This window comes from Oxyura jamaicensis, chromosome 5 (assembly GCF_011077185.1).
Source record: "Oxyura jamaicensis isolate SHBP4307 breed ruddy duck chromosome 5, BPBGC_Ojam_1.0, whole genome shotgun sequence".
In the NCBI taxonomy this organism is placed as follows: domain Eukaryota; kingdom Metazoa; phylum Chordata; class Aves; order Anseriformes; family Anatidae; genus Oxyura; species Oxyura jamaicensis.
In genome coordinates this window covers 12,004,834-12,032,645 of record NC_048897.1, presented here as the reverse complement: position 1 = coordinate 12,032,645, position 27,812 = coordinate 12,004,834, and the positions used below count along the sequence as shown (strand labels likewise).

The 27,812-nt window shown below is 34.6% G+C and overlaps 1 protein-coding gene across 2 annotated transcripts in view; it reads right to left on the bottom strand.

The window, feature by feature from the left end:
• Positions 1-27,812, bottom strand: part of PRKD1 (protein kinase D1) — a 126,317-nt gene that overhangs the window by 44,023 nt on the left and 54,482 nt on the right. For both annotated transcript variants that reach the window (XM_035327728.1, XM_035327729.1), the window contains exon 2: positions 14,220-14,358. In XM_035327728.1, coding sequence (XP_035183619.1) covers positions 14,220-14,358 — 139 coding nt within the window. The remainder of the gene's footprint in view (positions 1-14,219; positions 14,359-27,812) is intronic.

Sequence of the window (27,812 nt, the reverse complement as noted above, 5' to 3'; positions counted from 1 at the left end):
ATTATGTTCTTAATATGATACTGTTATGCTATTAAGTCTCAGACTAACTTGTCATCATCTATTTAAGCATTCCTAGTATCACCAAAACACAGACATTGAAACTACAACAGTTTTGACAAGTCTATTTCATCAAGTCTGTTAATGACTCGGCTGTTAATGGCTAGTGTTCCTTGTTCTGGGCTCAGGAGTAGATCTATCAGTCAGCACAGCTGGAAATGAGAACAAGAAGCCATTGCAACTCACAGAGGCAAGGTCCAGCGTTCAGAAAGAGGCCAATGATTTACTGATCAATTTGAGTTCTAAGTTCAAAAGGGCTTGAACTATTAGCAAAGGCAAGATCCTGCTGTTTCAAGCAACAGAGTTTCATGTAACAGGAACTGTCATCTAGCATCACCCCTCTCATAGCATAAGCTAACATCAACTACATGATCAATAATACCTTGCAACTATGCAAAGCTGACACTCCCTTGCTATCCCCTTCCATTTAGAATGCATTCAAACTAATATATCCCACCGACTTCCTACAGGTACTCTTAACCAAGTCTTTTTCTATGAGAACTTCTGACATTCACAACTTAAAAAACAAATATAATATGCCATTATACACTATTCCACTTCAAGCATTTCTTAAACCATAACAAGTAATTGCTCTGTGCAGAATTTCACTGGGCTGAGAGACAGGAGAGCATTATATTATTTTTGATATTCCCTTTTGGCAATCAATGCAAGTGTAAGTTTTCAGAGCTCCACAACAGTCAGCAAAGTTACAGCAGTTCATACAAGCCAAAGATTTGATCTCTGATCTCCACCTTAAAATCTGGTTTAAAAATTAAACTTATCAAGACTCTAATGCATAACAGAAATTAAAACTTCCTAAAAACTAGACATTTATAGATTTAGAATCACTCAGTTTTTCTGCTCAGAGATAAGGATAGTTGGATAAGAAAAATTTGGATGTAATATACTTCCTAGAAGTACATCAACACTCTAAATTTTACATTCAGAAAAATTCTTAAATTCTTTTTTTTTTTTTCCTTTTTCCTACCTACTATTGCTTTTATGCCAATGTTTTAGGTTAATAAAAAAAAAAAAAAGCTGGAATTACAAATGCTAAACATTGAGAGGTATTTGACTGTAGTGGTGAGGATGAAGAGGGGAGATAAATGTTCAGAATTGAATTTTGAACTCTTAAGCAAAAGTCTGCTACTTGCTAGCTGTAACTGGTACAGGCTGGTTGCAAATTTTTATATTACCATACCAAAGCGAAAGTGGCACAACCTGAATCTAAAGTAACTGGAAACTGAGCCACTAAATGTAATGCTGATTACATGCTGTACTTCTGCATATGAACTATTTACATTGGAAAAAATCTGAGCTTGGGGTTCCAGCAGGAAGAGAAGGTAGAAGAGGAAGATCCCCAAACAGAATTGAACTCAGGAAAAAGTAGACCTGGAAAGAAGAGGATGAGTATTCTGCCTAGAGGTAAGATGCTGGAAATAGGGCAAGATCAGGAAGATGGAGGCCAAGACATGTCCATGCATTCTGGCCAGTGATGCTCAAGACTGACAGCTGCAAGCAGTGGTACAGCAGGAACCAACACAATTTATGCCCAGTCTTCCCAGGCCAGCACCTACCTGCCTGCTGGGAGGGGCAGTGGGGAGCTAGTGAACATAAGCCTGGGAGGAGAGCCAGTGAGCAAGCCTGGGAGACATCCAAGTGAGGTAAAAGCTCTAATCTCCTTGGTTACTAAATACATTCTAGTAGCCAGATTCACTATGCATTGTTGTTTACACTGTCTCACCCATGACTTGAGATATAAGCAATAAACCCCAGGAGCTAGTAAACCATTTGGAATAATTTGTCCCCCTCAGACTTCTATGGAGAGTTTTAATAAAAAAATTAACATTTATGAGTCAACGTGCTTTATTCATCTTTACGTTCTCAATTTTCAAAGTTCATTTTTAACATGCTTTTTTTTATTTGAAAATTATTCCACATTTTTAAACCTATGAACGATGCAGCACAGTAGGTTTAACATTTGAAATCTCAGCACTGGATCCTTTCTTTATGAATTTACCAATTTTTCACCCAAGTGGAAAAATATCTTAGTTCATGTATTCAGGCCATGTTAATCATAAAATTATACCGCAGAGGTATTAATTTAGCACAGAAAAACAAAATGAAATACTGCACGAGTTTACTGAATCTAAACTGCTCAAAATGAACTCTGGCTACTGGCAAAAAGAAACAGCTGCAAATTAAAAAAAAAAAAAAAAACAGCCTCTTGCTCCTTTTCTATGCTTGGATTGATTTAATTTAATATCATGAAGTAATCACTATGAGCCTTTATATCTTTATTTCCTCTGACTTACAAAACTAAGGTTTTTTTTGCAAGGCTTATGAAAAAAAATAAATCAAGTGATGGATTACATAGCTGCTGTCAGGACTATGTATCTCAAAAAGAAGAGGCTTCCTAAAAGAATTAGTAGCACTTGTGTAATTCCTTCGAATTTGCTTCATAAAAGGTTAAGAGAATATTTTTTATACAGTGAATAAATGCTGATGGCTAGAAGTATAAATATCAGGAATCAAAAATAAAATCTTATGCTGAGCTCTCCAAGGAAACTCTGTGTACATTAAACTATTTTAAACTCACTTTAATGGGAACAATCTGCAAAAGTTTAGTTATCTAGTTATCTCCAAAAACTACCCTAAGAATTCATAAATATATATCATAATATATATATATATTATTTTTTATTTTTTTTTTGCAGAGTAACATCAGATGTCCATGAGCCCTTATGGGATGCACCCATGATGAGGGAGCTGGCAGGTATCATTGCAAGGCCACTTCTGATAATCTTTGAACTCTCATGGTCACTGGGAGAAATGCCCAAAAACTGGAGGAAAGCAAATGTCACTCCTATCTTCAAGAAGGGCAAGGAAGAGGACTCAGCAAACTACAGGCCGTCAGCCTCACCTTGATCCCTGGTGGAGCAGTTAGTCCTGTAAACCAGTTCCAGGCACATAAATGACAAGAAAGTCACAAGAAGTCAACATGGATTCACCAAGAGGAAGTCATGCTTCACCAACATGATAAACTTCTGTAATGAAATGACTGGCTTGGTAGACAAAGGAAGGACAGTTATTTAATTCAACTTCAATAAGGCTTTCAACACTGTTTCCCATCATTTGCTCTTAGAGAAGCTGTTGATGTATGGACTGAATGAGTAGACAGTGTGGTAGATTGAAAACTGGCTGAACAGACGGGCCAAGAGGATGGTGATCAGGGGTATGAAGCCTAGTTGGAGACCACTAACTATCAGTGTACCCCAGGAGTCAATAATGTCTACCTAACTAACAGTCTTTCAAAGACCTGAGACCACCAGAGACAAGGAACTGAAGCATGACTGTAATTAACCATTATGTTTTTTCATTCTTACTTTAATCTTTTCTAGGACAAGACTAAAAAAGGGAGAACCAAACTGAACCATGCTAAGTAAATAGACAATTTGCACACAAAATATTCAAGATGACATAACCTGGAAAAAAAATAAATCAAGTATTACTATAAGTTGTTGTAGTTTTTGTTGTTCTTTTTTTTTTTTTTTTTTTTTTAATGGTTTACTACAATTCAAGAATGATTCAGATCATGGAAACATCTGCAGTACCTGGCCAGGAGATCTGGAGGTCAAAAACATAAGCAAAATGTTTAGAGAATATACCATTGCTGCACTGAAAATTAAAAAGTGTTGCTACTGTCTTACTGGGTTTACCCAGGATTTCACCCGTGCACAAAATTAAATGGGACTGAAAGAAACATTGGGAAATGGTGATACCAATATTCCTCATTTGATGTTCTGTGTGTAGTCTCTGAGAGACCAACCTAAAAAGAACTATGGTAAGAGAGAAGAACTGACGTAAGAGAAAAAAACACTGTAGGCATGGAAGAGCCTTCCATGTAAGGAGAGATTAAAAGACTGGATTTGTGTCATTTGGACAGGAAATGAGTAAGAGTGTACCAGACTCAAGAAGAGGGGGAAGCCAAAACCAACAAAACTAGGAAACAAACATAACCCATGTAGTGTCATAGAAAAAACTTTTGCACCAACAAAACGGACTAAGGTGATTCTTCATGTCCTAAGAGACAGGAAAGTTCTCCAAACATCTCTTAGGCAACAAGTCACACACTTAAGCAGGTTAACAGAAACATTCTTGAGGCCACTTTTACAGTGAGCTAGATTTCACAGTCAGTATGACAGTCTCCAAACTTGAGTCACGCTACCATCCAGGTATGAAAAACAGCAGCTCACAACCTGTGGCAAATCCTGAATCTCTTTCTCAGTTTCTGCTTCCAATTGTTATATTCCTCAAGGGAAAAAAAAAGGTTGCTTGTTTGTGCTCCGATTTGCTTTAGCTACAAACCTCAGGTAGTTCCTGAAAGAAGTCATATAACTACCATGAAAGGCTGCAAATATCATTCACTGGAAATAAATATTAGATTGTGTATTCCCATTTGCCCTCTCAAAATCTAAAACCAGCAGTCAGCCAAGGAAACTAAATTCAGTGATTTAAATAGTGATAATGAAAAATGTATTTTTTTACATAAGCCATATTTAACTTGAAACCTACTAGAGCAATGAACTATTGAGACCATGAATACGGAAACTGAAAAAGTAGAAATATTCCCCATATACTACTTTTTTCCTGATATATCCAAGCAGCTCAAAATGCCCCGTTGACAGGTTAACAACACAGCTCTTCCAATGGGCATGTGATTCCAACTGGACTACCTTTTTTTTAAAAAAAAATATTATTAGACTCCTCTCAGAATCGTTTACAGCTAGTCTCCCTTCAAGATTTGCAACTATTGATTAAAAATACACTGATAAAAATGTTTGGTCAAGCATCTACTGGTCAAAGTAATTGTTAAACAAATGTATCAAATAATAATAAAAAATATGATGAATCAAATCATAATCATAAAAAAATCAAATCATAAAATCGGGTTTTTCCCAATTACTTATTTTAGCTAGTGGAAATGAAGTGAAAATAAATAAATACGCATATATTGGAAATGTGCTCAAAAATTTAGAGATAGGGATGTGAAATAAAAGTATTCTTAAATAAGTGCTTTAAAAAGTGCTTAAAAAAGCACTTGTATGGCTTCTGGTAAACCAAATTTGCTATCTCAACTGAACAGAAAACTGGGGTGTTTTCATTAAACACCACAAACAGGTACTGTCTTGAGAGAAGGATTTCTGTGTAGTTGTAGTTTCTTGCAAGGAAAATTTATCTTCTCTACCAACAGTGTTTTTTCTAAAATCTATTTTTTGATGAAAACAAAAATTCATTTTTTTTGATTACCAACTAATCAAGCTTTAAAACAACATCTAAAAGCTTAATGTATAAAAGAAACTAGTAATTCAAAAAGGTTCCTTAAAAATGTAATTTTTTTTGTTCCTGTGAAGGAACAAAAATTTTGTTCCTGTGAAGATCTGAAAGCACTGCTTGCATTACTGCAAGCAACATTACCAAAATCTCACAACTCTTTTTCTGTTTCTGAAATGATCATTAAATATGAAAAACATACAGAAAGACCTAAGGAAGAATAACTAGCACAGCCTGTAAGAACACTAGAAGCAAAGCTGACACATTAACTGCTTCCCTATTAATGTTTGCCTATCACATACTATTTTACTCCGTGTGTTCTGTTGAGGATGCAGCCAGAGAAGGTAACTTGTGTAAAGAAGTGATGTTAGTGATGTTGACAGGATATTATTTCTTCATTCTATTTTTACCTACTCCCTCCTGTAGCAGAAAGAAAGGAATGGTAAGGCAAGATAGGAGAGGGAATTCAGAAAGATGCAGCTGATAAAGAAGTATGAAACTTGAAGTCTGTATCTATTTTAATTGTTACCTTCTACTTATAAGCTGAAGAAAACACAAACGAAGCAAAAAATATTTTAGTTCTAAGAACTTTAAATAGAGGCATCTATGTGAAATTCATGACTCAAGAATGATGTACACTAGTGAACAGTAAGGGACAGAAAATCAGACCTACTTTAACCTGTAATGAGCCTTACCTACAGTATTAAGAAAAAAGATGATAGCTAGAGATCATTAAAAGGGCACAGAGGAAGAATTGTAAGAAATGTGACCTTGGATGGGACATTTGTATTTTCCAAAGACACCAGGGCCTTAAAATAGCCATGGAGATAGCAGAAGAACCATGGCTTTCAATTATAAAGAAAGTCACAAACCATGACCAAGTATGTAACTACTACAAAATGATGTTCAAAGATGTAACATCATAATATTTATCTCAAGGATTTGGCAGTCAAACTAGTATTGCAATCCAGTTATATGTTGATATATGGCATTTACTATAATTGCATAGTTATCCACAGCTTTTATTCAGTTCATTATATTTTATCATATACAAAACAGTATAAAATATACTGAAACCAAATAAAATGTCAGCAAGTAATGATCTGATGGTATATTGTGTATGTGATATTAAACCAGAAATGGCTTCTTAACAAAAGTAATGGATCAATTCCTGCCCTCATCAGCTCAGCAAGGGAACGTAAAAGAGCTGCTATTTGATTTCATTGCTTCAGGAATCCTGCCAAGTTGAGCACGACTGTTCACAGCAAGCAGATGAAGTACATTCTGCTAATTCTCACAAGATGCTAATGTTTCATCGTCTGCCTTCCAGTGGCTGGCAAAGATCTCTTACGTGCCAGTGTAATTTTGCCCCAGTAAAAATAGACAGACTTTTTACCATCAAATTCATATTAAAACTGCAAAATTGTTTTTTTTTTTGCTCTATATATCATGAAACAACTTGGCAAATTTACACAGCATTTTTTAGTAAACCTTCCTGAACAAGGTATAGCATAGGACATAAATTATGCTGGCAAGAAGAAAACTCTGAAGGCATCTAAAGTAATAGTTTCCTTGCAGGACTTGAAAAACACAGCTCAAACAGAGTCAGAAGTACAGCATTTGTCATTTGCCAGCTTGTTCTATAGAGGCTGTGCTTCCATTTAAGGGAAAAAAGGCAAATACAGCTCATCTGAAAAAGGTCACAAATACACAGGCAAAGTGGTGTTGGTTGCATCTATAGAGAGCTTGAAATAACTTTGATACATGCACTGCAACCCCCATTTTAGAAACAAGTTTACTTATCTAAAATCCACATCTCCTTATATCTTAACTTACATTAATTAATTAATGTAAAACTTGATACAACATTTTAACTACTTAACAACTCCAGAAAGAAAGGATATGAAAGTCTGTACCAATAATTAATATCTTTTTATTGGCTTTAATGAATGGCAGTCGAAATATATAATTTTTAAAGGCTACTCAAAAGAGTAGCAAAATGCTTCAATTAGGAGTAAAGCTTGAAGAAGCCAGAAATCAGATAAAGCTTATTCCATTCTATTCAAATCTAATGTAAATTTTACGTTATTTTAGTGCCTGACATTTACATCCTTTATTTTATGAGTGGAACATGAATGATACCTTTCTATTGATCCCTGCTTGTAGCAGGGATGCAGCCCATCAGATTAGAATGCCCAGGGCCTCATTCAACCTGGTCTTGAACACTTCTGGGTACGGGGCATCCACAGCTTCTCTGGGCAACCTGTTCCAGTGCCTCACCACCCTCTGAGTAAATAATTTATTCTTAATATCTAACCTAAATCTCCCCTCTTTTAGTTTAAAACCATTCCCCCTATCCTATCACTATCTGCCTGTGTAAAAAGTCACTAAAGTCACCTTATATGAAGCTTACTTCCTTTTCTTGAGCAGACAGGAAGAGTGCATTTTAGAGAAAGAGAGTGCACAAGTTACAGCCTGTGGTTCCTCTTCCTTTCAGTGTTTCTGAATGAATGACTGCTCATTTACAGCCACCTTTGATTATAACTTTGATATAATCCTTCCTGGTTTGCTTGCTAATTTTCTATTTTAGTCAAAAGAAATCCTTCCTACAAATAGAGCTCTACAAAATCATTTCTACAAAGATTTTGCTCCTTTTTCAGTCTGTGATGCAATTTAACAGATAGGTGAATGGGTTCAGTGAACACATCAGTGGAGATTTCCCCAGCACTGTAAGTAAAGGGCCTTCCTCTTTTGTACATCAGGAGACTAGACGTACTTTTCTAACACTTTGAAGAAGAAATGGAATAGAAAATGCATAGCAAAGAAAACATCAGCGTGGCAACTGATACATCACTAATAGAATGGTATTAGCGATACTGTTCAATGCACATACGTAAGTGTAGCCTAGTAAACTAACTTGGTTGAACAAACAAATTCGTGGTTTTAAGTAATTCATTTCTGACATGCCCCCCATCTACTTTACAAACATTGTCAGAATCCCATACTGTTAACTGAAATAAAGCATTAGAACAGATAATATTTTTAAAATACATAAAACAAAAGGAAGAGAACCATATATGAGGTAAAAATAAAACTGTACTTATGAGGACTAGTAACGTTCATAATGAAAGTTCCCTTTCCTTCCTTTAATGTGTAGGTGACAGTCTGTAACTTAATACATCCTCTTCCTTCCACTCTCATAATAATGTCTGACATTTCACCTCCAAAATGCTAGAATCTATTCTGGCACTGAATGGCAGTTCGGATAACTGATCCTAACAGTCTGTGTTTATCTCCTGTGAGCCAGTCAGCAGACAGACACACACCAGTTGTTCAGTAAGTTACATGATTCTTACACTCCATTAAAATCCCACTGCATAATGCACCAATGCAAAATGCAGATCATAATGTTCATTTTAAATATAAAAGCACAAGAAGTGTTGCATTCTGAGCTGATTAAATCTCATGTGTTCCACCAGAAACCTCTAGCTCTTCTACAACCTGTTTCAGTTATATGACATCTGCAGGTACAATTTTCTTCCCTACATTGGATTAAAGTGCTTCAGTTGCACTCTTCTCAACTACGAATTTTTCTAGGTAACTTCTTATCTCTCTCAAGAACCTCTAATATAAGGTCTAAACCAGAATATGATTTTACTTATTATTCCTTAAACTGTTCAGAACGTAAATAAAATATGAAAAATAAATAAAAAAAAATAAAAAATCACAGGTTGTCCAGCCTTTATAAAATACCTTGAAATTACATAAATTATTATTAAAATTAGATAATGCATAGCATTAGGATATGAATTGATTGTATAATACCATAGTATTAGGAGTGATAGTTCAGCTTTTTCTCCACAGACTAGTATCGACATGTGCAATAAAAAATGAATGCAGTGGATCAGTATAGCTTTTGACATCAGATATCTGTACCTCAGGGGATGTTTACCCACAGTGTGCACAGTTTTCAGCAGCAAAGCTGTAGCAGTAACATTCTATTGCCTCTTTCAGGAATGTAATTCAAAAATAATTGCCAAAATATACCTTGAATTTACAGAACTTTGGAATGTACATTCTGTTTAGATATTTCTAATGTAGGCTAGAAAATACTTTGATGATCAAATGTAGGAAGAGGTAGCCAGAGAGGTTGTGTACTCTTTGTGTTTGGAGACATTCAAAAACCAATGAGACCCTTTGAGTGATCTGCTCTAGTTCATCAAATGTAAACTTAAAATACATTTACATGGATTTAATCCATTGTATGTCAAATAGGATCAAGCTTCCCATTCAGAAAGCTTTGAATACGATGCTGCATGCTCTCTTTGCTGCTGAAATTCAGGCTATGACTTCCCAGAGGCAGAAAATGCTCTCTTTTTGTTTGTCCACAGGAACACACTACATGCCCCAAAGTGAGTAACAGCAACACTCAAGAGATTAACAAATTCATTGTAGTCCTTGGGCATCCTAGACTATAAATATTTTCAACTGGTGACTGTCACATGCTAGAGTGAACATCTGTGCTTGGTAACAGCTTCCTGGGCCTCTCTGAGGTGCTTTCTTTCCCCTAGTTCTCTGATTATTTTTTACTACAGTAATTGTCACCCTATCTTACAAAACTCAAGTTAAGTTCATGCAACACAGTATGTACCAGTATTGAAATACCTATCTAAAATATCTGTGCACCAATAACATTTTTTAAAAAATAAATGAAGATCCAATATTCTCAGACTTTGAAAAATAAAAGCACTGGAACGATGAATGAAAAAACTGTTTCTCTTTTTACCAGTAGAATCTCACCATTTTGTTCCTACATCCATAATAGGAAGAATAATGAAAAACAGAATATGGAAGTCATCCAGGATTTTGAGAATGCCATGACAAATAATTTCCTACTGAAAACTTTTACCAATTTATCCAAAACAAACAATTACAGAAGACCTTTCAAAACAGGTTTCCTTTCTTGCACTCTACATATACTGGCTGAGACTGCTTCTCACTTCCATTCTGCAAAAAGAGTTATTGCTTTCAGGTTTTGGGGGGAGGATATTTTATAGGGAATAGAAGAGGAAGGAATCAGTGCTTTTTTGTTTGTTTTGTGTTGGTTTTGGCTCTTTTGTTTGTTTAACTTAATTTCCAAGCCTTAATTTAGGCTGCAATTGTAAAAGCAGAATATAGTAAATCCCAATTTGTAAAAAAAAAAAAAAGTTTAAATATCTGAAAAAAAAGTAGTTTATATTTAAATACAACTTGGAAATACTTACATCTAAAGATATCTTTAAAATTTACTTGCAATTTATCTGTTCTAAGTAAATATTGCAATAAATGACTAAAACAAATGACAATTTACAGATCTATAATAGTATAAACTAAATAATAATCTAAGTAAGTCATAGTCTAAAAAGATGTAATTTGCCATCTTTTCCATGGGGTCAGAGCACATTTGTAATATGGACCATCAAATGTATTGGATAAACACTGTGAGAGCTTGATAGCAGTATCATTACTAATGACATCACTTTTTAATGTACTCTGTACTGCTCCATCTCTGAAGTTAGTTTAAAAATAAGCGCTTTTAGAAAGAACACTTTATCAGCTTTGCTAATATAAATACTATAAATGCATGTGTTTATTTTCTTAAGAACTAGAGAACAATTTTTCTTTGTAAGGGTCAAAGAACAGTTTTAAATCTTTTGGTGGACAGAAGAAAAATGACTAGTTCAATTGTTCAATAAAAACATGGAAACAAAATCATAGTCTTTCGGCTATATGGAATTAAGAAACGAGTATACCTTGCCTAAGATTCCTGAGCTCTGACTTATAAGTAAAAAAAAAAAGCCACTTTATTTTAGTAAGGACATGATTGATGGCTGCGGTTAAAATTCCATAAATCAGGTACTCTCAAAACATGGGAAACTGCTTTTAACAAATTTTTGGATGGGTGACCTTCCTTTGACCAATCGGTCAAAGTGATGGTTATACTAGAATGATAACTTGCATCTTTGTATTTTCCAGAAGTAGCTCTAGATGAAGGGGAAAGAAAGAGAAAAAGGCGAAGGGAAAAGGGGAGAGGGAAGGAGGAGGGAGGGAGGGAAGGAGAGAGAGGGAGAGAGAGAAAAACAAATTCTATTATTAACTACTGCTAATAGGAAGATAAAACTAAAACAACAATTATTCTCCGGGGTTTAGAACGGCATATCACTATTTTTATGTAAAAAAAAAAACAGTAATGACATTAAGACTTCAACATTCAGAAAGGTTTTGACTACGCATATAGGAACTATAATCACGCCCTATATCCTGTCAAACTATGAAATGATACAAAAAAATATATTATGCTTAGTTTTCAATACATCATAATGTTTTTACAACACATTTTCATTGTAAATGTATTTAGAATACAACAATTTCCATTATCTCTGGATTTCCTACATTACAATGACCTTCAAAATGATTTGGATCCCACTGCATTCTCTACTCTAACTCTTTGACACACTGGTGCAGTTACACAACTTGTGATAGCCAGTGAATTGAGAATGGAAATAGGCCATCATAGAAATGACAAAAGTGAGTATCAAGAAGGCAAAGGGCAAGACAAATTTCATTCATGAGTTCCTCATAAATAGAACTAGATCAAATGATACAGCTATCAATATTGTTAAGAACTGTGTAACAGAGTTGTTAGGAAGTGTGCAATTAGGAAGTTGTTAGGAAGTATACTTCGGGGATTTGCCTTTAACTAAAATTTGATTACTAGAACACAGTACAACACCACTTTGTCATATTAAAAAAAATCAAGCCTTCAGACAACACTCTCTATAATCTATTTTTATAAAGCACATACAGGCAGATACCTGTAAGTACCACCCATACTTTCACACAGTATTGGTTTAAGAGCAGACTTGCTTTTACTTGACCACTTATTTGGAGAGATGTTTCACCCATAAAATAAAAGCATAAATCCCCTAATGCTCTTAAACAGTATAGTTCTCTTGAAGATTTCAACAGCTACTTGCCTAATTTTGGAGAACTGGAAGATATGTGGTTTCCGTTTCAAAATAACATACATATTAATTAAATAAAACACTAAATTCCTTGCTGATTTTTTTCACTGCATCTGCAGCAATTATTTTCAGTGGAATATCTGAAATAGGGATTCTGGCATCTTTTCAAGAAGCAAAGATTTGTTTCCTGATATGGAATAGATGAACGATGACTTACAGGAATGACTTGCATCACTCTCTACCTCCTATTCTAATCAGAGTGTGAAATAGGATCCTATACAGGAAAGCTCAACTGGTTAAGATGACATTAACCTAACTTACCTCTCCCTCTTTTCAGCAACCACTAGGGGCCTATGGCTTTCTATTTGTTAATCCTGCACTCTTCTACAGCTTCGGTTTCTACCTGTACATGACATATGTTCCTCTCTATCTTTGTCTTTTGGTCTAACTGCATGTTCCAACTGCAACAATAAAGCCCTTCAGACATCTTCTAAATTTCATTTAACAAATACCAATTTTACATCTTTACAAATCCAGCATTTTCTCTTCTGCATATCCTTCTAAACTTTGCATCATTCCTGTTTACATACTTCATCTTTTCTCATACATAGGCTTTTGACAAGTCCTGTTAACACCTAACAGCACCCCCAGACTTCCTTTACATTCCAGTCACATCATTTCTATTTCCTTCAGTTAGAGTAATCCAATCTTTATGGTCACTTTGCTGGCCAAATGTGTTCCTTAAATCCATTTGTCATTTTGTTGTCTCCAAAATGTGGCCTTTCACTCATCCTACATCTCTTCTTACAACCCTTCACCTGCTAAACACCTTCAGACTATAGCTTCTGTTCTCTGGCTTTTCACCGGCTTACTGTCTCCTTTTATTTCGTAGGCCCTAAATATTTATCTTCTTTTGTTCTGCTTTTTTCCATGCAATCATTTACATATAGTCCTTTACAAGAAGTATACAGCACTCCTCTTGGACTGGCATCCATAAGTAATATATATTTACTATCCCAACTAAAATTAATTTTTTCTCTTATTTTTCTAAATATGTTTTTTTGTTTGTTTGTTTGTTTTGTTTTTTATCACATAAGGAATCAGAGCAGCTTGAACAGGCATTGTTATGAAGGGCTGTGAAAAAACAATTACTCTATTTCCAGTAGACACTTTAGCTTTTAGCTTATATGAAGTGCTAGAAAAATTATTTTTTTAAAAAGGAAACAGGTCACTACTAGCAAGAACGGCTTTGATAATTGTAATCCACAGGTAATTATGAACAAAAAACACTGCTTAATAGGCTAGCAGAAAAATGTATAGTCTATCCATTTAAATATTAAACTATTGATATGTCATTCAAAATATGTTAAAACCAATTATAATTTTTAAGCTACTCTATTAATTAAGTAAATGCTAAAATGTTAATACAGATATTGTATTTTGTTACATTATATTACTTGTTACATTTCGTTTCCACTGTGCTTCTTTGAAAAGGGTTGTGCTGCCTATCTGGATGATTTTCCTCTAAAAATGCAGAATACACATTTTTCAAATTGTTCATTAAAATTAACTTGTTGCTTAACTAGTAATATGAACATAGACTGTCAAAAAGTAAGCTGTACAACAGGAAAAAAAAAAAAAGAATGAAAAAAATAATGTATGGTGCTTATACATCTGAGAAGATTTGGACCCAGTGTAGATGAAAGACCATACATAAAAAATTTCCTTTTCCTGGGACAAAACTGTGGATGTCTTCTCGTGCAAAAGCATGACAGTTATCATGCTGTTAGTTCCTTTTTATTATTATTTTTTTATTTTAGTTACCTGACAAGACAACTTCAACTAGGTCTCCTTCTTGGATATCTGCAGCTGATTTCACCAACTGGAGAATGTTTTCAGAGGTAGGGTCATGGCGGAAGAGCAGAATTTTGTCATACATTCCATAGAAACCACATTCAGGAAACTGTAAATACAAACCCATAAGAAATTACCACATTGTAAAAATACATAACTGTAAAATACAATTAATATAATTAATTTTGAGGGCAGAGTAGACACTTGCTCACATTAGTACCAAACTAAATATTTTTCCATATATGGCAATATTTATCATGGTACTCTAAAAATAGCTTTTCCGCAAACCAAGTAAACTCATTTGCTTTTGTTTTGTTTGCAAGTAATGCAATGTCCACTAGTAAATGAGAGAGAAATAAGTACATCCGTTACTCACTGCTGATGTCCTTTCAAAGACAAGTTCCTGAGCAACTTGATTATATCCTTCTGGAGAAAATGGTTGGCCTAGAGGACCTCTGGAAGTCCCAGCCAACCTACATTATTCTATGATTCTATCATGATTACACTATTTGTTGCAAAATGATGCCTGGAGGCCAGCAGAAATATTTTTCAGCTCTGCCTAAGATACAACTCTTAAGTGATAGGTCATTAGCTAATACTTATTTCTTGAGACTAAAGTGTATCACTTAAAGCCCTCCTAATATTCACAACTGCGTATTTAGAGTAGAAAAATGAAAAGTTACCGACAATCTGACAATCTTTCTTTACAAAAATCACACCCTACATAAGATCTCTTTTACAGTGTCAAAAAGATCGCTTTCAAGTGCAGCGAAATATCATATAATAGGAGTTTAATTTTCTGGGGTATACTTTAAGATACTGAAATAAAAAACTATGTTTCCAAATTTAACCATAATCACCTGTTTCTATTCAAAGGTGTTGGAGCTTTGAAACTGTACTATGGGAAAACTGAGTAAGTCCTATTCAAAGCAAAAAGCATTTCAAAAAACTCTGCAGCTGTACACTGAACGTGAGATTATTATATAAGCAAAACTTTTACACTCCTTTTTGCTGCAGCACAAAAATGTGACTTTTTTCATGTTCGTAGCTTAAAAGAACCAAACTTTTGCTTTGAAAACATAGCCAAGAAACCCTTTTTATGATACAGAAAATTCAATCCAATTTTCCATTGTTGAACTACTCCATGTATTATCTGGGAGCTTTACCAACACTCAGTGAAAGAAACCCAACGATAAGCATAGAGTGAAAAAGTGACAGGTTTTGAAGGGCAAATTACTTTGAAAAGAACAAAGAATAAAACAATACATTCATTATTGATTACTAGAAGCTTCAGAATCAGTCCAAGCACACCAAGGAAGTTATGCTTCATAGCTTTAAGCATACACTGAAAGAGAGACAAAATAGTCATATCCCTGCTTCAAATGAAATGCATCAAAGTCTCTGAAGTTGGGTCAGTCCTATTCCAGATTAATTCATAAGGCATGATTGTTTCAAAATCTCATTAACTCAATAAATTATTCAACATAGTGCCAAAAGCATTTGCTAGTTCAATAATATGCCAAATTCGTGGTTTAAATGTGAAACAGTTACTCTTGTTTTTAAAGAAGTTTGCTTTACATTAAGCTGAGCTAATCAAAACTTTCCAGGGGGAGACATAATCTGAACTACAATTACTCTCTTTGTCAATATACTCTATTATCTAAGTTAAGGTAAGCTTAGATAATAAAAAAACAGATGATACGGGTGCTAGGAGACACCCAAGCATCTTAGAAAGCTGTTCAGCACCTGACCCAGCAGCACTGAGCTGAAACAAAAAGCCTGATGGAGCTGCCCAGGCCCTGTGCCATGGTGCTCAGTGCATGGAGCAGCTCTGCTTTGCTCACACCAGCACAGGAGCTGGCAGCAGGCAGACTCATACTCCTCAGAGCAGACATAAGAAAGTAATCCCAAGGAAGTATAGTTATACAGATCCCTACCTTGCTACAGTATACAAGCTTGATGGTTTGTACTGAGGGATTTTTTTTATTATTTGGATGCAGTGTAAAATTAAAAATCTCTCTCAAAATGGACACTGCCGTCCTCTTTCAAATGCTGACAGAATCTTCTCATTTCACTGGATTGCAGAGATAAAAACAGGCATTTCCCTCTAAATTCATTATGACTTAAATTGCTTGTTGTCTCTTTATTTTCCCACTCCATTTGCTCTTTTTATGTTATTTCATTTTTTTTTTCTACCTATGAAAAGTATTTGTTATATTACATGTATTATCTATGTGTGTATAAATATGTATATTTTGAGGTATTGTTACATTCTGAAGAGATAAAAAATTCAATCACGATTTGTTGTTCAATTCTATACAAGAATTATCTGCTGGGTTCAAGTGAGTTTTCCCCACATGAGCTACTCTCACGCCAAGAAAGCCATTTTGATGGTGCGATTCTCCAAATAAAACATTGTGTAAGGACCAACTGTTGCAACAGTGACAAAAATATTCCCTCAGCTAAGCTTATTCCTGCCAACAATAATGTTGATATGCACAAACAAAAGTAAACAAAAAGCTGACACATTGCTTGGTACTACAACACTATAAATAGCATTTATTTTTGCCAAATACAGAGCAAAATAGGAAATGCATACATGTCAAGCTACCTAAAAGCTAACTAGAGCTAAGCTAACTGAAAACTAACTACAAATGATGGTATTAGACCTGAATTCCTGACACTAATAAAAAGCCTTTTCACTATATTAGCTGCTGTAAGTGGAATTACCAGGAGTAAAATAGTCACAGAAAATGCTATAATGTGGAAATGGAATATTTCCTTAAGAATCAAAAACAGAATTTGAGATTTAACAAAAGAAACTGTGTTACATATCCACAGGCTTTGTTCATTAGTGTACTAAATCAAAGATAACTGATACAAGAAGAAATTCTGAAAAATTAAAATATAAACTATCCTCAGAAAATGTACCAGATTTACACTTTGCTATAAGAGCTTTTACTTTTGCCCAAACTTGTTATGCAGATGTCATTCATTATTGTAAAAATATATTTATATAGGTCAGCAGACCTACAGGGGAAGCACTGTATGCATTCCCTCATTCTATATTACTGGTAAGCAGTTTGATGTGTACTATGGGAAAACTGTTGTAAAGGTAATATTGCATGTACACAGCTACTCTTCTCAGAGCAAATTATAATCTGTTAATATGTTCTTCTGTAAAAAAATAAAAATAAAAATACTCTTTTCCATAATCCTGCCAATGAAATGTCAAAAATGAATTGTTGTCAAGAAGAAATAGATGTTTAATGCGATTAAGACTCAATGAAGACCTAAAGCTGCATTGAACTGACTTAATATGGCTTCTACTGGTCAGTGTAACTATTTGTAAAACACACAAAAAAGTTTTCAGGAGAAATGGTTTCAGCCATTATTCCAAAATGGCATTCATAGAGATAAATAAGTGACAGTAGAGTCAAACTTATTTCAGACAGCTTGAGGAGGAGAAGTTGTAATTTAGAGATGATCTGCATTTAAAAATCAGCTTCCATGGATGGCAGAGGGTAACTGAAATTGAAGCTATCCTGAGATCACTATGTCCCTGGATTAAGCTGCAAATTATTTCCTACATGTCCACTTCAAAATGGAAAATGAAATATTAACAAGTTGCTTTTCATTATTTTTGCTTGTAGTGTTCACAAACATATTACAATTCTGAATACAAAGTACTGAATAATGGGGATTTTTCATTCTATTTATTAGATTTTGAATTATTAATACATACTGAATGCAGAAGCAGTCATCATTCACTGCCTGTGAATGCTACTTTAGTAATACTTTAATCATTATATCTCCTCAAGAAATAAAATGTACATGCAAGTATTGTACAGTACCTCATGAGCTACAAATAGCCTAAAAAAGTTTACTTGTTAAAATTTTCAACAAAGACTTAAATATCAATTTTCAACATTCCCATTCTTGACTTTTCAGTGATGCTTTTCTCATATTATACCAATAATTTCTCCTTACAAGTACTGCAATGTTACCACGATAAAAGTGTATTATTTGGGAAAAGTGGTTTGTTGTTGTTGTTGTTGTTTTTGTTTTACATGTAGCCTTAAAAACTCATGTCTAAACAATTATATAAAACTTGTTTTATATCATATTGTAGCAGCTCTTAAGGTAAAAAAACAGGAAATAACACTTGCATCTGAAGTCACTCATAAGCAGACTTAAAAAAAGCAAATAGTTTTTTTCAGATGGAAAAAAAAACCTTTTGGTCAGCATTAAAAGTAATAGTTTGATGTTGCACAGCTTATGTGTACTATGGCAGCAAATTATCCATAAAACAGTGCAAGAAGAAGCTCAGCACCAACCTTTCCTTAACACATACCAAAGTGAAAGCAGTCATTGAAATGTTTTTACCCTTAGCAACAGTAAACATCTACAGAAAATCCACCAAAAGACCTTACCAATAAGAAGCCAAATGATTATCCAAATTCCAGCTTTTAATTTAAAAAGACTTCAAGTAATACTACAAAAAAATGCAGACGTTAAATTTCAATAACTTAGGCCTCACATTATAAGTATTTAGTAATTCACATAATCTATTACATATTTTATCAGTCAATAATTTCAAAGGCATACATCCAACACATGCCAACACAGGTTGAACTATGTACTTCCATGTGCTGTCTTATGACTATTCTCAACATAAAGATCAAAAACAAACTCATAAAAAAAATACATGACTTAAAACTCTGTCCAACTGCTGTGACAATCAAATTGTTTTACTTTTGAAGAGAGAACTTTGGAAGACCTAATATACCTAAACGTTAACATATTTCCAACATGTATTAGGAAACTTTCAATACTTATAAGTAAACATCTACATAGTTATTTGAATGGAGAATGTATTCAGACTTCCTTTTTGCTGTAGTAAAGGACATTTTTAAATAGAAATTAATTAAAAGGAAAGGTGAAACTGTCTTATGGAAGCAGAGCTCTCTCGTCAGTTACGTTTAATAATTACAAATGTTGAAGGTTTGCACACTAGCTCAAATGAAACCCCAAATGAAAAACTGATGAGAAATAAAGTTCTTTTGGTCGAAGAAATGCATCTGGAAAATCTGGAAACAATTTACTCTAAACATCAATGCTGTTTCCAGTGTAACTACTAATGGAATCCAATAGTTGAAAAAATAGGTCACTGTGATCCTTTTACTACAGTTTTGCACATTTACACATAAGGGATAGTGTCTGTTGTTTTGTTGTTTTATTCTAGGAAGCAACAAGTCTTCTTTTTAATTTTTTTTAGTCTACATTGACCTTCTTTTTTAAACTTCTTTTTTTTTTTTTAGCTATAGCTATTTTTTTCCTCTTAAATTAGTTAGATTTTTACAAGCCTTCCTCTTATACAAGTACTTAGGGAATACTGTAAAACCAACAAGAACCTTGATAAAACCTGGAAGTCTTTCACAGCACAAAGATAATGGTCCAGAATGCATAAGGACTGTGCAATAAACAATGTCTTCGCAGAATGTGGAGAAGTTGAGTCATGCTGAATGTTTGTTGACCTAACCTAACTTGCTAAAGCAAAAATAAAATAGTTAAGTAAACCCAACAAAAACAAGTTTGTGGACCTAACCTTAAGGTTGAAAATAATAATAATAAAAAGTCTTAACTTGAATCATTTTTTAAAAAATAAATATATTAATGATAGTATTTTTAAAACAATCATATTAACCAAACTGAAACATTCTTCTTTGGCATTCTTAAAATAACAATGCATTGTATTTTTAGAAGTCAGGATTTCCTATCTCTACAGAGGTTACAGCACTGTAAATACATGACACTAAAAAGCAGAAAACTTTTGGCCAAGAGATCTGCCTAAAATGTTGCCTAATTGTGGCAGTCACTGTTAACTTCCTTGAGAAATTCACGAGATTTTTAAAAGGCTCTATTTCTCCAACTCAAAACCATGAAACCTTGGAAGGTTTAGGAAGCATTAGAAGGGGGAGGCCCTGAGCAAGGAAAATACACTTAGCCAAGAGGCAGAAAAGATTTGAATAAAGGAAATATAGAAAGTTGACACAAAGAATTAGGAAAGATCCTTGAGGACAGTAGCAAGGAGCCAGGTTTACAAGGGTTCAAGTGGTGAATGGGAACAGCACCATAGGTCCTTGCTTCCTTTTTTCCTTTGTGATCCCCAAAAAGGTTTGCTTCTGATTTAATCGCCCAGTGAATCATATGTTTCTAAGATTACATCCGCTAAACCAGGCAGGAACCATTCTCTGGTGATGAGGCTGAGGGGCACAGAAATGGCTCGCTGCCATGAAGCTGAGCTCTCTTCCCCAGAAGCAGGGAGGCTGCATTCTCACTGCCTACTTGAAACAGATTCTGGGACATGCTGGGACGCAAACCTTGTCTGGGCATCATCTGAAAGAGTATGATTCAGCACGGTTCAAACTATATCAGGATGCATGCAATTAAACAACTGAACAGCCTATGTAATTTTGGAGCACTGCTTAAGCCAGTGTTCTCATTTTGGTTTATTTAGAATGTAACTTCAGAGAGCCATGGCCACTTTTCCTAACATCAGTTAAGCTGCTTTACCAAATGTTTTAATGTGGACAGCATCACTCCCTATTTGCAGTACAGTTTTATTCTTCAATATTTTTTAGTTTTTATTTTTTTACTACAAACTTTGATTAATTACATGTTCTATAAAGTGTAAAGAGATACCTGCAGCATAGAAGTTAAGCCTCTTCCAAGTAGACTATCAGGAAGGAGCAAACTTTGTATCATTACCTGACATAAACAATATTTTAAATAACACATCCATGCAAATATTTCTCTAATTCTCTTTGCTGCAGCAATTTGCTGCAGGAATCAGACTTCTTCATATCTCACAGATCAAAACCAGAGTCCTTTACCCACATGCACTGACTGGATTTGGCCCCAAACTTCCAACTTTTTTCCCCACTGCCATCTGTGGAATTGCCAGCAGCAATGACCGCAGAGGAAAAACACAGCTGAGCTCCCTCACGGAAATATCTGTGAAACAGATGAAACATGGCTCTGGCGAAACATAGAAAGACGACTGTTTTGCAGAGAGCCTGACCTCTGAGGGACCTTTTGGTCAGTCTCTTCCAGAACAGGTTGTTCCCTGCGGTCATCCAAGGAAGGAGTTGCTTCCTTTGCATGGTATTTCCAAACAAACACACTCTAATGCTACCTATGCCTCCTGCTGCAGTACGGCTGCTTGCCTTCCGCCACTCCAAAAATACAGAGTACACACTGCATTATTACTCAAGCTACTAGTATGCAGACTTTAAAAACTCCCACTTTTCCCAATGGCAAGAAGATAATCAAAATAAGTCCTTCTTAACAGGGCATTTTTTGTCAAATCTAGATTCTTTTACTTGACAGCAAACATAAAGCTCTGTGGGCATATCAGAAACATGTCTCAAAAAGGTTGTTTAATTTTACTTGTGTGGTTGCAATTGAAAACTTCAGTAAAATCACAATGACTTTGGAGATCTTGATGCTTGGCATTGTTGCTGTAGTGATTTTAAAAAATCTGAAGGAAAAGAAAAGTTTTCTCTCTTTGCTCCTCAACTGCATCTGGGAAGTGGCTGCTGGCCAGGAACAACCCTACGCTACAGTCAATGCATTTAAACATGGAAAGTCTTAAATAATAACACTTCTCTCCAAAATGAAGAGAAATTTAGCATAATTAATATAACTCTATTTGTGTTAGCATAAGACACTCTTATCACTTTCCCTATTTCAATTAAAAAGACTAGATTTATTTTTCAAAGAGACTCCCATGGAAGTATTTCTTTCTGAATCACTGCACATAATGTGTTACCAAAAATATGTTGTTTATTTCTTGGAAACTGATTTTCACTAATACCATATATGGACTACCTTATTTTGAAATAACATCTCACTCTTAATTATAATTTATCTTTTGCAAGAGTTAGCTTAATTCAACACAAATATTTTAAAAAGTAATATAACAAACAAAAGAGACTAAAAAGATAAAACAGGTCTTCACATCCTACTATAGCAAAAAGTATTGTCACATGCACTACATTTGCATATGCTGCCTAGTTTCCCTGAAGAAAAAGCATTGTAACAAAGCATTGAGGGCAAGCACTAAGCACCAATGGTTTGTCCCTTCTTCGTTATTTCATATCTTGAGCTCATGAGCAATGTTCTACCAACACTGATCCACTACTGCCACATTGTTTTTTCCAAGGCAACATGGGGATCTTAGCAGAAAGCCTTACACTGTGTCTATAAATGTGTTCTGTGCAGCCCAGTATGGACCACCCCAGTACTGAATTGTGGAGTTTCCTGTGAAATAGTTAGGAACTGAACGTCACAATAACAGCATCAGATTGCTGACAAGCATCCACTTACGTGGCTGCTTCATGAACAGATTGCAGAAGTTCTCACCAAGGAGGCTGAGAACTGGAGCAGAAACTTTTATGCCCTTTTGAGAAGAGGCAGAAACTTTATATATTGGTGATGTATGGGTGATGAAACTAACAAAATCAACTATTTTTTTCTGGTTCCTTTAATCAAGAAAAATAAGACAGTGACTAAAGAGTCCCTCACATCCATTCACTCTTTCTGAAGCTAGTCTTACTAATTCTCTACCATATACTAAGCCTGGAAAAACAAACTCTTAATTTAAGAAATATGAAAAGAAACCAATTCAAGAGCCACTTCTACATATTATTTTGAAAAATAAATCTCTAAGAGTCTACAACCAGATGTGTCTTAGGTATCTCTGAGCAAGCATTACATCAATTAAGGGGACTCAGTCAGGTTCATAACTAATTAAACTGCACAGAAATAAAACAGGTATCTGATCTTTTTAGGAACTGCACAACATACCAACTACTTACATTCAGCCAAAGTTGCTGTGCATGAGGTAAGAGCAAGGTAAGAGATCTAAGAGATCTAGAGCTCATTCTCGCTTTCTTATAACTCTACTCTGCTTCCAACATACATTTCACTTCTTTCAAGATCTATGTTCAAGTAACTGCTTAAAGATGCTTAAAACTTTTCTTTTTTTTTTCAAGGAAACATTAAACAAACCGCCTCTAAGCAGAGATATTCTTTCAATTAAAGCAAATATGCAGCTTCTTCCTGAAGCTTCCTGAACTTCTTCCTGAGCTCCCTAACAAAGTACAGTTTTAAGAGAGATTTTGAAAATGTCATACTTTTTCGTTACTCATAATATTAATTCTACTGGAATCAGTAAGAGCATTTGAACTGAATTTGATACAATTCTGTTGGTGTAACTTTTAATATTAATTACTAGCTTGTTCCTTTGTCGGTTGTCTATTTTGATTCCATTTTTTAATAACTAGGATCCTTATTAATAAAGGATGAAGATAGAAAATCAAAAAAAGGTTTACTGGGGTCATAAACCCTAAAATGAATATAATCTCTATTAAATGGGAAAGAAGGCTGAGGGTGGACAGAAGTTCAGCATGTGCACACATACCCACATACCTAGAACCAGGTCCACGAGGGGAGTCAAAAGACAACCTTCTAGCTAAAAAAAAAAAAAAAAAAAAAAAAGGAAATTGTCCAGAACAGATAATAAACACAAGTAGGACACAAATATCTCTAAAACACTGTTTTATGCAAATTTAGCATTTCTTTGAAGATCTGACTACAACATACTATGTGACATTTGGGATTCATTGTCCACAACAGCCAAAAGGATTTTCATTGCCAAATCTCTCCTTTTAACCACATGGGTAACTGCATGGTCTTATATTTAAAAAAGAAAAAAATTTACAGCTTTTATGTAAAGATACCGTAAATGCACACACACACATATATATGTATACGTATATACACTTCTAGATAGTGAGTCACTCAGGATGGGGCATGTTAGGTTTCTAGGTCTTCTTACCTGAGAGTTTCAAAGTTGGACTGTACAGCTTTAGAACAGCATCTTACTGAAGGGACAAGATCACTAAGGAAACCAAAACTACTGAAACATGAATGGGATCACAAACAGATCACAACAAAGTTTGTCTCGGTGCCGGGCACTCAATAGGCAATGGACAGTTAAGAGACTTTATTTTATTTTTAAATTGTCTTGAAAGCAAAGACCTAAACTAAGATTGCACTCTCCAAACATCTTGCCAGCAATACTGTTTCTTAATAAAAATGCTCGTGGCTGCTGTTTCAATTTCCATACACCTTTTTATAACAAGTAAGGAAAATCTCTCAAGACACTCAGGCACAGAGATTATAATAAGTCTTCTGTCATTTTTAAGTCTCAAGATGTTTAAGTCTTAATGTCTGTAAGTCTTAAGATGTGTTTAAGACGTTTAAGTCTTCTGTCATTCTAGGGACATTTTCACAGGACTGAAAACAGAGGGCAAACAAGGAAAATCATTCAAACAGAAGCCCATGAATAAGCCTTAAGTTTAATTTTTCATGGTTTTCATAAAATAAATGCACTAAACAACACAGACCTTGGCAGGCTGCAAAAGGAGCTATCTTATATATACAGACATATAATGTTCAAAACAGAAAGTTGATAGCAATTGATATTAATAGAAACTTAAAAGTCCTACAAAACCACTACGGGAAGCTAGAAGATGTACAGAAGTACATTAAGCACTGTACAAATGTACAGTGCTTAAGTAAGCACTGTCAGCTTACTTAAGGCACATTAAAAGTTTTGCTAACAGTTTTTGAACAAAAAGAATCACACTAATTCTAGCATCCCTAAATATCCATCAGTTCCATTTTTAAATTCAACATTTTGGGAAAATGTAGTATTATGTGTTAATATCTTAGAACGATGAAACACTTCCTATTCTAACATCTGTTGATATGGATGCTGAAGAGGACTCCCTGAAGTTGCACACCCATATTGGCAAATCCAGAAAATATCAAAGAAAAATTTAAACAGCTGTAATGGCAAAGATTGTATTTTGGAACAACTGAGGTGGAAAACTAATGTTGTGCTGGTTATTAAAAAGGGAAACAAAACAACCTGCAGAATTGCAGACTTCTCAAAGTAATGGAAGAAAATATAAATAATTCAACAAATAAAAACATGAAGGAAAATACTATAATTAGAGTACCACCTTGGCTTTTGGAAAAAACAGATAACTTGGTAATTTAATGAGAAGACTGCATAAGCAGTCCATGAACAGCAATACAAAGTCAGACTTTGCAAAATACTGTGTCAGGCCTCTGAAAACATTGGATGCAAGCTGTTTTAATACAGACTCTATTCTGAAAAGCAATGATGAAATTTAACTAATGAAACCAAATGAACATGAACTCTCAGTGAATTGCTTATGCCATGAACTGGGGAATATCAAAAGAAACATACAGATGTATTACCTCTGATTTTGGCACTGATACGACTGCAACTGGAACTCTGTATTCATACCTGGCATTTAAAATTCAAAAAGCTAGGACACTCGAGAATGAATGTGGGGAAGAATGATCAAATAATTAAGGAATTGAAAGACATGCTCTCCTGAATGTGGCAGCGGGAGTTTGAAATGTTTAATTTCCAAAGAAAAGTTAGAATGTGATTTGATCTTTTTTGATAACCATCAGTATGAGAAAGTGAAATCTGATTATCTATTGATTCACCTGCCTTGCAGACAACGAAACAGCAAGTTCCAATTTCTGACAGCTGATGGTATGGAGAATTAGACTACATAACAATTATTTTGCTGGTGACATTTTTTTTCTTTATTTTTGCTTCTTATTCTAAGTAGCTAAAACAAGTGCTTGCTTGAAAACATATACAGTGGTTTTATTTCTACATTATTGGACTTTGTTTCTAAAAGAGATGCTCTGTTTGAAAAGGAATTAATTCAGACAACTCCTATGGTCTTTCTTACACCAAAGCATCAGGCCAGATTACTATAATGTCATACTCTCTATGCAGCAGACACAGTCAAGCTAGCTGGAAAAAGACAACACTTTTCTTGGGACTCTTTTCAGAACCACTTTTCGTTTTGTTGTTTTTGTTTGTTTGTTTTTAATCTCAGGATAAAAAAAAAAAAAAGGGTATCTAATACACCAGATATCTGTCATAATCCTGCCACTAATTTTGGCATTGATAAGACTTCTAATGTCTGTCTAGTCCTGGGTGTCTAGAGACAGATGACAGCACCAAAAACAGTTCCTATAAAATGTAACAGAGAAGAAAAGACTTACAGAACTAAGATGTGTTCTGTTAGTTAGATAGTAAGGGGTTTTCACAAAGGGGATTTAAGTTAAATGTTAAGAATTAAGGATAGTTTAAAACTGTCAATGACTTTTGAGGGAGGCTGTGGAATCTGGAATCTGTCATTGCAGGTTATCAGACCAGGTTAGACAGGCAAGAATGGTGCAGATACAGCTGACCCTCATTCACAACAGGCAGAAGGACTTGTGGGTCTTTCTATCCTTGTATCTACAACTCTTCTGAAAGATGTAAGAAAAAAAAAATACTTTCAGTTCAGAGTAAGAAAAATAAACCAAATACCAACATTCCTACAATTTTTATGTTTCTTTCTCTAAGTCACTTTCCTGGGACTTTCCTTTCTGATTATCTAAAATTCCCGTTCTAAATTCAACTAGGTAAATACTTTTTTTTTTTTTTTTTTAATCCTGAACTGTTGTGTACAGCTTCTCTGTAACATTAGATATTTGCCACATTTCACAAGGGAGGTTTTTGCATCTCAGTGTGGGTGAATACACGTCCACCCCCATCCAACCAGTACTGACAGATGATTTAACAGTTTAATTTCAGTCAGACCTATCTGCCTTAAGAATATTTTTAAACATCAAGACAAAAGTTGCCTAAGGGTTTAATATGCATCTTAGAAATAATTTAATAGATGAAAAACACACTACCATCCCTCAATTCCTACACAGGTTTACCTAGTCGATAGCTAGCTATTCTCAACTTCCAATACTTAAGTATTTAATACTTCCAATTAGGGAATTTCATACTCACTAAATCCCACTTCTTCTCATACAATGTATCGATGCTTGACTGCATTGCTCTCAGCGGTCAGTAAATGACTGAAAGTTTTCTCAAGGTTCTGCCCCTCTGATGGGGGACTTCAAATAACTTTCCCACTGTTTCTTGATGGGATTGAAACCCTCTCAGTATATATATATATAAATTGCAATTGCTTTTGTGAATACTGTTTGATTTAATCATGACTCTGAATATTTAATTTCAAGTGCTAGCTCCTGACTTCTTGTAAAAACAGCATCACTCAGTGTATTTGAAAAAAATCTTTTTTTCATTGTGCAGTGCTATAATCTTCAGCTACAGGACCACATTCCACACTTGATGCTGGAATTTTTAAAAACAAGGGGCATTAGGCCCATTTTATTAACAATGGTTTAAAGAAAGCTATAAAATAAAGACAAAAGTTTATGATTTTTTTTCTTAAAGTTGGAGCCTAACTTAAAAATATTGCAGAAAGGAAACTGACATGAAGAACAACAACAACAAAAAGTAAATCTGCCACTGTTTCACAGGGTAATTTCATACAGAACACCATATTAGAAATGTATCACTTACAGCAAAGAAAT